This window comes from Schistocerca cancellata, chromosome 2 (assembly GCF_023864275.1).
Source record: "Schistocerca cancellata isolate TAMUIC-IGC-003103 chromosome 2, iqSchCanc2.1, whole genome shotgun sequence".
Classification (NCBI taxonomy): domain Eukaryota; kingdom Metazoa; phylum Arthropoda; class Insecta; order Orthoptera; family Acrididae; genus Schistocerca; species Schistocerca cancellata.
The window spans coordinates 633,240,362-633,254,690 of NC_064627.1; the positions used below are offsets into that span (position 1 = coordinate 633,240,362).

Here is a 14,329-nt window from a genome sequence, read left to right on the forward strand (position 1 = left end):
TTGATTTTTAAAGTATTGCGCAACATTTATGACGTCAGAGCTAGTTACAGCTGACTGGCTGGCACACAATGGAAAGACTGATAAGAATTTTATAAGGCGTGAGTAGGCTGCTTCCCTACATCACCCTCTACTTAATTTTTTTTAATATAAATGTAGAAGAGGAAAATTTTGCAGCCATCTTTCTGCATTGTGATTAACTTTTGAAATGATTATAATTTATTAGTGAAGTGCACCAGCAGTATCTTCAGCCTTGTGGCCGTTAACGTTCTGGTTATCTGCTCTGGTCGTTAGCATAGTTTTCCGGCAGTGTGTTTTCCTCCCTGTTTTGATTCTGTCCGTGACGATATGTACTCGTAGTTTTACAACTTGATGTTGCTCTCCCTTTTTATTTAAGTGGTTATTGTGCCTTGATTGTGTTTAGACACCATTTATTAAGACGTAGTCCTGCTGCAATCCTGGTCCTCGCTGATATTTTTTGTTGTTGTCCTGTTGGTAGGGTGGAACTGATTGGGTTGTTGGTTGGTTCATCAGCCGTCCTCATGTCGTGCTGCCACACGATTATTGTGTGTTGGCAGATTTCAATTGTAGATAGCAGACCCTCTCGACCACTCCCGAGTCAACTGAAAGTTTTTCGTACTGAAATGAAAACTACAGGTACACTTAGTGAAGGCAAACTTATTTTCACTGCTCTAAGCCGTATACTTTCTGGAATACTTAGACTTTAAGTAATGGAAACGGTGCCACTGTTTCTGCCATAATGCTGTAATGAGGCAATGTGGGCTCCCTGTAGCGTCATGAAGCCGGCTTAGGCAACCTTACGACGGGAACTATGGCGCCGTTGCTATCCTTCTTCAAAGTCTAGGTATTTCAGAGGGTGTGAGGATCAGCACAGTGAAATCAAGTCTACCATCAATAATTGTAGCTCTAGTTCTCAAATCCGTAGAAAAACATGCATAAGCCATTTAAAATACGTAACTTTGTGTTTAAAGTGATGTTTGTTCATATTTATGCATTGTGCACTCCTGTCCATTACGTGAGCCCCTGACATTTTCTTTCGTGTCGAAAATTTTTCTGGGTAACAGAGTTAGGTGTAACACCCTGTTTATAATATATACAAACACACAAATGTGTCATTACAATGTGCGATTCTGTGTGTTTGCTTCTGGGTGTGTGATTCTATGATCTCACGTTTCCATGTTCCCGTACTGCCATGCTGCCTTCGTGCCTTGCTGCTGCGTTGCCATGTTTCTGTGCTTCTCTGTTTCCATGTTCTCAAGTTGCTGTGTTTCCTTGTTTCAGTGTTGCTGTGTTGCCATGTTGCTGTGTTCTTATGACTACTAAATCAAGAATTCCCATGATCATAGCAGTACAACTCTCAAATTACAACCACTGACAGGCACTTTGTGATTTTTCAATACCGTCGTTATACACAGACACATCCAGCTAGGCAGCTGAAGTTGACAAACCAACTGTTTCCGGAAAAGGTCGGAGCAGCATTAGTAGTGTGTTTCATAGACTTCGAAGGCAACCACTCGCAGAATACAGGAGACTTCTTTATACTCTCAGGTGGGATGACTGACAGAAGACAAATGTGTTGATTTACAGGTAGGCTCTTAGAGGAACTATCGATAAGAGTCAGCAAGGCACAGAGAACCGTGATGTTGTTTTCGGCAGACTACTGCCGACAGATCTCAACAGCTGATTACGAAACTGAACATAAGAGTTGTCACTACAGCTATGATTTCAGTAGCCGTTCTGACTCTGGATGCAACAGGATTTGACTTTACTGCATCATAACTCAAGGACCTCTAGTCAACCTTGAGGTTACAGTCTCTTTTTCAGAGATTCAGTTACTGCGACCATGGTCGAAGCTTTTCCGGCATTTCGTTTGTCATGGTAGATCGATTACAGTTGCCGAATCCTGATCTTGCGATCCAAGACTCTTCGTCCTTTTGTAAACATACATTTTCAAGTGGTAGTTTAATACGTCTTTTCAAAAATATTATGCTGCTGCCACGAAATCGTAGTTAGTGGTATTTCACAAATGTATTCACATCTCTACGGCGAAATCTTCGACTTCTGTAGTTTTTTTTTTTCCTGGATATTTATGTTTAGTAGCATTTCACAAATGTGTTCATATTTCTCTCTCAGTCCTCCTGTTTCGACCCGTTATTATTCTTTTTATTTTTTTTTATTTTGGAAAACGTATGTGAAAATTAGTACACAGAATAAAAAGAGAAGACATTTGATACGTAGCAGCACTTGCAACCAACAAGTCATGCAAAGAATTTAGTATGAATGGGACAAGTACAAACTGTATAGTTACGTCATCCATGGAAAGGGAGGTGCACCGTATTATGTACTAAGTACTCACGGTTGTTAAGAAAGAGGGCATGCAGATAGTAAAAATGGTCTTATATTGTGGCTAGGATTGGAATGGATTACTTTCGAAGTGCAAAAGTGTGGTTCTCGGGTAGCACTGACGAATACGTTCATGTACAAGTCTGTGCTCCCTAACTAGCAACGGAATCGGCTACGATGTGCACGCTTATGAAAGTTACATCACGACGGTTTTTCAAAAGAGATTCAAGCAAAAACTGAAGTACTCCGATCACGCTCAGTTCTGAGAACGTGAGCAGAACGTTATGAAAAAGCAGTTATAAGGTGCTCTCAGCTCCACTGTACTCTCTTTCTATGTGCTTCTGCCAGGAGAATATATTTGTTGTGAATATTTCAGGTTCACGCCTGAGCATTGACCTATGTACCGCCGTCTGTTCAGTAAACTTGTTTGCGCCGGATGTCGGAGTTAACGGCGGCAGAATCACCCATGGCCTGCGGGTGCCAGGCGTTCGATCGGGTCGATCGCAACTGCCTGGAAGGGGTACTCCGCAATATCAGATACTCTGATACTATCGTAGATGTCGTAATGCTTCTCCTTCGTGGAGTTACGTCTCGTGTACTCTACAATAGCCGTTTCACTCCTCCTATCTCGACTCGGCGTTCGGTGCGTAAAGGCTGCCTGCTCTCTGCACTCTTGTATGCTTTCGCCTTGGAACCGTTGCTTTGCAGCCTCTGTCGACACATGTCCGGGATGTCTCTCGATAGCCACGCATTTTACTGCACCGCTTATGCGGACGATCTCGTCCTCTTTCTTCGTAGCAGTGCTGAGGTCAGGGAGTTACTGGGTGGGAATCTCCTGGTAGCTGCCTTCACGTCCGCAAGATATGGCCATAGGTGCTGATATCGCTGCTCCATTGCGTGTGGCTACTGATGCTTGGGACTCGATTTCGCGAAGGATCTGTGGTGCACGATTGCCCTCAACTGCTGGCAGTTACTGTCCGAATTACGAGCTGGGCTCCTAGATCAATTTTTCGAGCCCTCGATATCCTGCAATGGACGCAGTATGTCAATGTACATTAACGTCACGTATCCCCCACGTGGCACAGATACTCCCCATTCCGCCATCGACGGACCGTACCATTCTAGCGGCATTGGGATCACAAGTTCAACACCGTACAAGATCCTCACCCTCCCACCACTCAGGGGCTGCTCAGGCCTGTATCACGTCCCTAGCAGAGCGATAGTCATTTTCGTCATCCCTAAAATGGTGCTGTGGCGATGTTGTCCTACGTGCCTTACCAGCCTGTTTCTGAGGCCCTAGCACCACCCTCTGTAAAGCGCCTGTCCGGCTTTCGACGTCCAGCCGCCCTTCTTTTACTTTCGCCATTTTTTCTTCGAACTATGCTATGTCCATACTGCGATGTTGCTTACGCACGTAATATCGACAAAGGCGATGTATTGCTTTCTTCAGCAGATCACCGAATGTTGTTGAGGGGTACCATCCCCACGTCGATTGGAATGCCGTCTGGCAATCAATGTGCTAGCCACTGACGTCCAGTCAACACCGTACTTAACGGTCAAAAGGAGTCAAGTACGTCGGTTACGCCTTCACGGGATTCACCTTGCAGACATACCGCTGTGTGTCGCTTGTGAAGTTCTGGACAAAGACGAGCATCGCCTCGTATGCGGACCGGCGATAGGTGTCTGGTTCTTGGTGCGACAGTTGCTGGCCTTAACTACACGTACGACTACTCATCGGATACTTCCTCACCTGCTCCTTCATCCGTACTCGGGATACTTTCTTCAAACGAAGACGATTCCCGTGAAGTGAAGTTGTGCATACGTAGTTCACTAATTGCTTGCGGACGGCGAGACAAATGTGTTCGATTTTTGGCACTTCGTGAACGACATTGTGCAGTTGTCCGTAGTCCCCAATACAGGCACTCTTTCTCTGATTATCTTTGTAGTGTCTTTCTTAACCTACCTAGATTTGGGGTGTTACTGCAAAGGGGTGGAGAGTGAGGGGGGGGGGGTTGATCCACGCATTTTACACTCTTAATACTGGTTATTCTCTTGTCATTGGAATGCTCTTTCCCAACAGATTTTCCGTTCAATAGTCCCACCATATGAAACGAATTGCTGCTCCCTCCTCGCGACGTTGGTTTTTTGCTAAGTTTGGTGGTCTAATAAAAAAAGCCGGCCGGGGTGGCCAAGCAGTTAAAGGCGCTACAGTCTGGAACCGCGCGACCGCTACGGTCGCATGTTCGAATCCTGCCTCGGGCATGGATGTGTGTGATGTCCTTAGGTTCGTTAGGTTTAAGTAGTTCTAAGTTCTAGGGGACTGATGACCTTAGAAGTTAAGTCCCATAGTGCTCAGAGCCATTTGAACCATTTAATAAAAAAAGGAAAAAATAAAATAAAAATAAATAAAATGAAACAAATAAAATGTTTAGAAAATAAAAATAGGGCAAACTAGTCTCATTCAACGACTTTGTATCTCTATTCCACGCTCTCTACGCTTTCCTTGCTTCCTGGAGAGGGAACGGGACATAGTGGCCAGGTGTGGGGTTGTGACCCCTGCCCATTGGCCCACACCCCTTCATTTTGGCTCCTGCAAGGTTCTGTTATAACAGAATTTTAAAAAGTGGGAAAGCGAGTAGCGTCTTTGATTCGTAATCAAAACGTCCTCGGTCCAGGGTTCGAACCCCGACATTCCTTAAATTTTGAATAAAAATCATTAGCAATGGCGGCCACATATCTCTGGCAGGTTACCCTCATTCTACCAACGGCCTTGTCAAAGAAAGCGGAGGAGTGGACAGAGATTCAGGACGCTATCTTGCTTTTGGGGTGGGAAACTGACCCTAGGAGACGGAAGAATCAGTGAATAACGGATGCAGATGGAAATGGAAACCACGGTATTAAAGACACACAATATCCACAGGACACGCGGCATGTAATCGATAAAGTGTCATGTCTCTCCATTGCAAAAAGATTCCCGACTATGCCCCTATCTGGATCTTCGGGAGGGGGCTGACAAAGCGGAGATGACCGTGAGAACGAGACGGAATAAACAACGAAAGAATCATGGTGTGGAATTTCAGAAGTCTGAACTGGTAGGAAAGCTAGAAAATCTGGAAATCGAAATGCTAACGATCAATCTACATGCAGTGGGCGTCACTCAAGTGAAATGAAGACATGAAATACTGGTCAGACAAGTGTAACGTAATATTAACAGCAGCAGAAAAATGTATAACAGGAATATGATTCTTTATGAATAGGAAGGTACGATACAGAGTGAGTTATTGTAAAGAGTTCAGTGCTATAATTAGTCATAGGAGAATGAGCACCAAACCAACACTGAGAAAGATGTTTCATGTAGACATGCCGACGTCGCAAGCCGCAGATGAAGAGACTGAGAAAATATTTGAGAATATTGCATGGGTAATTCTGCACATAAAGATAGATGAAAATCTAGTACTTTACGCGATGGTAGCGAAAGGAGTAGAAGAAAGGGATACAGGAGAGCATTGGTTTCGTAGTAAGCATGGGAGAGCAGAACGGCTATTTCAGGTCTGCAATAAATTTCAAATGCTAGTAGCGAATAGTTTGTTCAAGAATCAGAGGAGGAAAAGGCTCGGAGATACTGGAAGATTTCTGTTAGATTAAATCATGGGCTGGTAGAGATTCCAAAATGAGACATTGAATTATGATCAATTGACGATACAAAATCTGATTGGATTGTAAGGAATACCGAGTAACAGACACAGACTCAGATTATAATTTAGTAATGGTGGAGAGAAAGCTAAGAGACTAGTCAGGAAGAATCAATAAGCAGAGAATTGGAATGCTGAATTACTACGGAATGAGGAGACATGCTAGAAGTTCTCTAAGGCTGTAGACGATGCAGTAATGAATACCGCAGTTAGCAGTTCAGTTGAAGAGGAATGGACATCTCTAAAAAGGGCAATCAAGGAAGTTGGAAAGAGAAGCATAAGTAGAGTACAAAGAGGGTAACTGGGCAGGAGCCATGGACAACCAAAGAAATACTTCAGTTGGTGGACGAAAGAAGGAAATATAAAAATATTCTGGGCAATTCAGGAATAAAGAAATACAAGTTGCTTAGGATTTATAAATACGAGTTGCTTAGGATTTAAAGAAACACCAAGTGAAGAAAAGCTAAGGTGAAATGGCTACATGAAAAATCTGAAGAAATTGAAAATGAAATTATTGCTGGAAGGAAAAACTTCCCATGATTGCAAGAGCAGACAAGTGCGAGACCTATCAGCTTAACAGCAGATGCATCCGAATTACTGACAAGAATTATACGTTATACGCAGAAAAATAAAAAATAAAATTGACGATGTGTTAGACGACGATAGATTTGGTTTCAGGAAATGTAAAAGACCCAGAGAGGCAATTCTGAAGTTGATACTGGTAGCAAGACTAAAGAAAAATGAAGAAATGTTCATAGGATTTATCGATCAGGAAAAAGTGGTCGACAATGTAAAATGCGGAAGATGTATTAAATCCTGAGAAAAATAAGGGTAAGCTATAGGGAAAGATGGGTAAAACAGAGTACGTAAAAGAACCAAAATGGAAAAATAAGAGTGGAAGACCAAGGACGAAGTATATGGATTAAAACGGATGTAACAAAGTGATGTAGTTTTTTGATTCTGACGTTTAATTTCTATGCTAAAGAAACAATGATGGAAATAAACGAAGGTTCAAGACTGGGATTAATATTCAAGGTGAAATGACATCAATGGTAATATTCACTGATGGCATTGTTATTCTTGGTGAAAGTGACGAAGAATTACAGATGTCTTGAATGGAATGGACAGTCTAGTGAGTGAAGAACAAGGATTGAAAATAAATTGAAGAAAGGTGAAAGTAATGGGAAATACCATAAATGAGAACAGCGCGAAACTTAAGATCATAATTGGTGATCACAAAGTAAACGAATTTGTGGGACGACGAGTCACTTTCTCACAATTCTCCACATTTAAGAGTGCAATTTAATATTGATTTAATACCCAAGACATCTTTTTTGTGAGACCACAGGAAGGTATCGGCATGCGCAAGCATTGCTGGGAACTCGTGCATTGTTACTGCATGTGGGATCTTTATAGTGCTCTCTTTCGAATGGTATTTTTCCAGAGTTGAGAACAAGCAGGCAGTTTGGTCATTTAACAGTAACTCATGCAGAAGACGTTTGGGGCTTGAAAGCCACTTACTGCTATTAGGGAAAGAAACAACTCTAAGCCCTTCCCGGGCTTAGGCACAAGAATTTCTCGAACCAGTATGCAGGCAGTGCATTTTGTCGAAGAGGCGAAAAAACGGCCTACCTGGACCTACCTGTTAGACGCCTCTAGCCACAGCAGGGACCGGGCCACGAGAGAGATCTAGGCCGCCCGGCCAATGCGTTACAACAGTCCCGTAAATGCCCTTTGTGAACAGGTACGGTGGTCAAAATAAATTCGCGTGTTCGCATGCCCACCGTGGACGGGACATCATTGAAGGAGCCACCAGGTGTAATCTTCCCTCTGCCTGCAGAGTTTTCTGGGAAGCCAAAGGCCTTGAAAACAATTTTACAAGGAACGTAAATTTTATGGCAGCTCTGAAATGATCTACGTTGGGACACAAAACCACTCCTCTGGGTTTAGCTGCGACCCTTGGTAATGTTCAGGTCGTCTAGATAATGATCTCCATGATAAATGTGTTGTTTAGGAAACTGAAAACACGCTGCCTATATCTCCTCCTCTCTGTACAGGAATTTACGGGTCAAGGATTGGCAGCTTCTCCTGAAAAAAGAAGAATATTGTTAACTTTGATTAAGACTGGCCAGTGAGTAGAGACGAGGAGTTAGAGATATGGAGCTTGTGGAGTCTTGTGATTAGCATGAAGCCCTTCTGGGGGTGGTCTGCAGGAAAGCTTTTGTGGAGTTTACTGAGGTTGATGGAAAGGGAGAAGAAAACAAACTTTGTCTTCTGATTCAGACTCGGGTCTGGAGATGATTCAGGTCTTGACTTTTGTTATGAGGGGGCTGCACTTGGGACACTTGTCCTGAGCATGTCCTGAGCGTTTAGACCTGAGTCATCTTGGAAAACTAGCTGTGCTGAGGGTAGTCTTATTTGTGACAGGTCTGCCACCTAGACATTTGATCTCCTTGTGTGCACTGCCGTATAAATGAGTCAAATTGGTCCATGGTATAACCAGCGATTGGGAGAGTCACAGGCCTGAATCTGCCGAGATTTATGGACTCCATTAGAGATTAATCCCGATCCATCTAACAGATCACCAGCGGTGACTTCGTATATTAAGTTCCTGAGATAGCGAACTACAGGAAACACACATCACTGCTCTGTAGATGCTTGAACCACGACCGTCACCTGATACAGCGCTGCACATCGAGAAAAGTGGTACTGCCTTGCTGCTCCAGCTTTTTATGGCAAACAAGACTACAATCTCGCCACTTGTCTCAGCTGCACCAACGTAGTATAACGTCTGTGTAGAATAAATACATCGAAGTCTATTGCGTTGTCCACATTTTGATTAATAATTCAATCAGATAATCCTTAGTCTTTGCTAACGAGCTGCCACAAAGGGGAGTGTTAACTGTTTGTTGCATATTTGTGCTGCCATCAGTTCTATATTTTGTCATCACGCTTAATGTGTATGTTTAGCAAAATAATCCATGACGGACTGTGGAAGAAAGAGATAAAAATCAGACTAGCACTGGCAAGAAAAGCGTTTCTGGCTAAGAGAAGTCTACTTGTATCAGCCATAAGTCTTAATATGAGGAAGAACTGTCTGACGATGTCTTCATACATTTGGAGCACATCACTGTATGGCAGTGAGGCATGCACTGTGGAAAAACCGGAAAAGAAGAGAATAGAAGCATTTGAGATGGGTTGCTACAGAAGAACGTTGAAAATTAGGTGGACTGATAACGAACGAAGAAAGAAATATATGGAAAACATCGGTTGCTGCGTATTTTTTAAGACATCAGGGAAAGAACTTCCATGGTTTTAGAGCGAGCTGTAAGGTTAAAAGCTGTAGACCAACACAGAGATTGGGATACATCCAGCAAATAAATGAAGACGTAGGTTGCAAATGCTAGTCTGAGATGAAAAGGTGGGCACCAGAGAGAAGTTCGTGGCGGGCCGCATAAAACCTGTCAAAGGACCGAAGACTAATGAGTCAAAAAAATAGAAAAGCAGCAGGGTGACAAAGAAGCCACCAAAATGCTTAAAACTCTTTCGTCCGTCTATCTACTCATAGGGTCTTATGGGATTTCAGGTAGTGACAGTGTCTGGCTCCCACCACCACCGCAACAATAACACCGGCATATTTGAATCGAAAACGAGCTTCTGTTTCAGTGTTATGTATGACCGCGAGAGAGAAAAACGAGGCATTTATTTGCATTCCACATCACGCTTCTATATAGATAAGGATCTAACGCGGGCAGATAAATGTGTATGTTATTGCGATGTCTCAAGGAGAGTTCCCTTAGACGTTCTCGAGGCTTACCTGCCGATCAAGCCAAAACGGTTATTAAGAAAATCTCACTCGAATAGATTGCTGTTAAAATTCTCCTGTGGTTGATTGATTCGGGGGAGGGGACCAAACAGCGATGTCACCCGTCCCATCAGATTAGGTAAGGATGGGGAAGGAAGCCGGCCGTGTCCTTTCACGGGAAACATCACGGCGTCCACATAAAGTGATTTAGGGAAATCACGAAAAACCTGAAACTGGATGGCCGAACGCGGGCTTCAAACGTCGTCCCTTCGAACTCGAGTCCAGTGTGCTAACCACTGCGTCACTTCGCTGGGTCTCTCCGATACTCAATAGCTTCATTGTTGCAAGAAGTGAGTAAGTAGGTTGTTGTTCAGGCCACTAAGCGCTCTGAAAATTTCTAATAGCAGAGAGAGAAAGTGCAGAGAGTGATGAATTTCGCAAAATGTTACATGGTAAAGATTCATTTGAGAAGATTATCAGGTAAGTCATCGCTGCATTGCCTCCTCGCTCTTGTGATGAGTCCGTGAAATGTAGACTCCGGTGATTTTTCGATAATGGTTTGCGCTAGTCAATGTGACTGTCGAAACGAGATCAAGCTGACATGGTTTGCACTCAGAAGCTACAGATTTACCACTCCTTTATCATTTCGGTAATTAACTTCTTAGCACAGTCACATTTGTAAAAAGAAGTTATTTTTGTGAAATGATTATAATTGTTAAGTAAAGAATCAGAGTTGAGGTTTCGAGTGGTAGTCTCATTTGAATCATTTAGTAAGTGCCATACTATGTATTGTCTCCTTAAGAAAATTGGGTTTTCTAATAGTGCGTGGCCGCATTGCACTCTTTAGAACCCAGTGGCTAAAACTGAAGCATGATCTGCTTACAGTAGTTGCACGTTCTTCCATCGCACGGCGCAAGGCTTTCCTTTTCTTTCTTTTAGCTGGTTTGCTGCTGCGCTGTATTTTAATGTTCATCACTTTGGAGCAGTAACGAGTTTCCGTCGCCGTAGGTAAGCCATGAATATTTTTTAGGGCCAGTTCAACATTACAGTCGAGGTCATAGGATTATTCATTGGTAGCCGTTCTATTTAAAAATTAATATTCAGTTCAGTTTAGGTGAAGATCGGTTCAGATTTCATTTCCTATGCAGACAACCTTATTCTTCCAGTGCAGTGTTACATTTGCATGTACATCCTTTAATGTCTGGAATTTTCTGTATTTAGTCAGTCTGAGTACGTAAAATCGCAGGGAGATTTTACAAGAACATTTTTGTTACTTATTCTTTCAAAGTTCGATTTGTAATTTTATGTAGACTTTCTATACTGTTAGTTTTGAGTGTTGAAACTGTGTGCCGTGTATTATGACGTCACGCGTTGTAAACACTGTTCACTGCACTGCCTAATACAATTTATTATAAACTTTTATGTTTTCTGATTATTTTGACAAAGGTTAATTAAAATACAGTTATACAGTTTCAGGTATCTTCAGCGACACATTTTATGAGATAACGTTTTCGTAATTATATCAATTGCATTGTTCACTTCATTTTAGATATATACGAAAGTTTTACGAATAAGAAACGAGACCAGTTCAGTTTGCAGCAACAACAAACATGACATACTCTTCCAGTACATGAGAGATTGGGAACAGCAGTTTACGAACAGACCTACGTAGGATATACCGTTATCACCAAGCAATTGTCCGCCCCCGGTAGCTGAGTGGTCAGCACGACAGAATGTCAATCCTACGGGCCCGGGTTCGATTTCCGGGTGGGTGGGAGATTTTCTCCGCTCAAGGACTGGATGTTGTGTTGTCCTAATCATCATCATTTCATCTCCATCGGCGCGCCAGTCGCCGGAGTGGCGTTAAATCGAAAGACTTGCACCCAGCGAATGGTGTACCCGACGGGAGGCCCTAGTCACAACAAGCAGTTCGAATTTGCTAATTCGGTAAACGTGCCTCAGTGGTGTAACGGAACATATTAAAGGCTTTACTGTACCGAAGTATGCGATACCCTCCAAATTCAACCAGTTTAACGAGTATTTATGATTATAGCAAAGGTATTGTGTATGTTAACAATGATTGCATAACATGTCTCCATAAACGGTCAACCCATTAAATTATACTGAGTAACTGACCCACACAAAAGTTAATATCACTTGATCACTGATACAGCAAATGGCATCATGTAAAAACACTGAGTTCATCTTAAACAATTAATATGAAGTACGAAAAATAGTGGACAACTTAGGTATTTTGGATCTCCTTAAATAAAAATCACCCAGTGAAACCTATTTGTTCACTAGGAGCGTTTACACTCAGTATTCACGTAAGCAATCCTATTTTAGACGAAAACCAATGTAATTCTTAATAATTCATGTTATTTACTTATTTATGCAAATTAGAGAAGTCAATTGACAAACTTCTAAAAAACGGCCTTTTTGTAACAAAGAATTATTCTCTCAAGTCAACAAATCTGTTTGTCATTTTAATAACATGTTAAATTATGTCACTCGACGCAAATTAATAACTTTTCTGCACAAACTATGATAACAGATGTACATGTGACTTGTAAACTATATCTCTTTTTAGTAGTTCTTTGACAATGTTATAAATACAAGCAGCAAGAACTGTCGAGAGGCAGTCGGAATGTCACTTTGGTAAAGTGTGTTTGTGTGTTATTGTTTGAGGTGGATAAACAATGCAAAGAACATGTAACGGAAGTACTACTTTGTGTTGAGTCATGGTCTTTGGTGGACAGTGGAATTAAGATGGCCACCAGAGTAATAAATATTTGAAGTTTACATATTTGTTGGTTTCGCTCGTTCTTTATCATCAAAAGCATATAGAAAACACGGGACCTCATGTTTTTAACCCTAGACAACCAGATGTAGAGCCAGCATCAGCATCGAGAGACAGCAGCGATCCAGCAAGTAGCAGCGATTACTATAACACAATGCATTTTAATGGCGCCAACCTAACATCAAGTGCTAACAAGCTCCGTAAATGGGAGTGAAATAGTGCGATTATAGCAATTAGCAATATCTACGACCAGGCGACCATTACAGTGGGCAAAGAATGACATTCGACCTCCTGCGGGAATCTCGAAGTAGTGAGCATGAAGGACATGAACTGAGGCTGCTCATATTCTCTGTGCCAATGTGGGTTGGCCGTTGGGAGTGCTGAGATAGTCTGGGCAACTGCGTTGAACAGTTTGGATTTCGCAGTGGTTAACGCCAACTGCCTTGCAAGCAAGAGAAACTGAGTACGAATCCTCGTCTAGCACACACTTTCTCGCGTCGCCACTGATTCCACATAAGGTACAAATGCAGCTGACATCAATAGTTCCTTCCCTTTCACCTTCAATTTACCCAATACATGGAACCACATTTCTATATAATGAAAATGAAACGCTTGATATCAGCTGAACGAAGATAATGATTACCCTCCTGATAAATCCAATAATACACAGAAAATAACTTTGGCCACATTAACCAATATTTTAACAACTGGTAACAACCGTTCATAACTGGTAGAACCTTTACACGGGAGCACTGCAGGATTGTACAAGCGGAAAACCAGCAGCCACACCCACATTTCCCGAAGAAGTATTGGAGTGTTTGAACTACCAACCAGAAGCGATATTACTAAATCTGTTTATGGAAAACTGGATTCGTGAGACCGCGTAAACATAGTGATAGCGTCGTAAAGTACTCCGCAGAAGCCGGCCAGTGATAACCACTGTCCGGTGTCTCTCACCTTGAACCTCAGTTCGCCGAGTGGCGGCTTGGCGTAGGGAATGCCCTGGAAGCTGAAGTAGGTCTGTCCCCTGACGGAGAGCACGACCTTCCCGCGCAGCGCTCCCTGCCGTGTCGTGAGCTCCGCATGCATCCTGCCTGCGAAGGAACAGCGAAGCGTCGGGAACCGCGCTCTGCTGCCGCCGCTGCTACGGAGACAGCGCCGCTCAGTGTGTCAGCCACACGGGAGAGCAAATAGCCCGCCGTTACGTAACAGCCGCAGCCGAGTCTCGGTGGAGGGGGCAGCGACCTTTGCCTGCTCCCGGGAAGTGTCTTCTGGCGTAGCCACAGTCAGAATGGCCGCAGAGGGACTGATCACACTTTTCTCGTACGGTAGCAGATTGGCCTACACAGCTTCAAAAAGTACTGCTGAAGGACGCACAATGATACGAAGTGTTCAACGGCCGTGCATTTGTCAGAAACAAAAGATTTTGTCAAAACGACCGTCAGAGTTGGGGTGACAAGGTGGAACAAATGAAGAAGAAGAAGAGTGTAGCGATACGACGCCATTATCCAGTTATGATACAGTAATGGTTACTCACTTTAATTGCTCATACCTGCAACAAGTTCTGAGAACACATGAGTGTATACTTATTAGTGTATCTGTCTTGTATAGCACAGTAATACGAGACATGTTCAGAAAGTAAGTGTACGGTTTATATTGCTTTAGAAAAAA

General features: G+C 42.8%; 1 protein-coding gene across 1 annotated transcript in view; it reads right to left on the reverse strand.

Moving 5' to 3' along the window:
* LOC126162299 (juvenile hormone esterase-like) overlaps positions 1-13,810 on the reverse strand; it is an 81,835-nt gene extending 68,025 nt beyond the window's left edge. Inside the window, exon 1 of the mRNA XM_049918718.1 lies at positions 13,616-13,810. Within this exon, the coding sequence (XP_049774675.1) occupies positions 13,616-13,747 (132 nt within the window). The 5' untranslated portion in view covers positions 13,748-13,810. The remainder of the gene's footprint in view (positions 1-13,615) is intronic.
* Between the last annotated feature and the right edge of the window lie 519 nt (positions 13,811-14,329).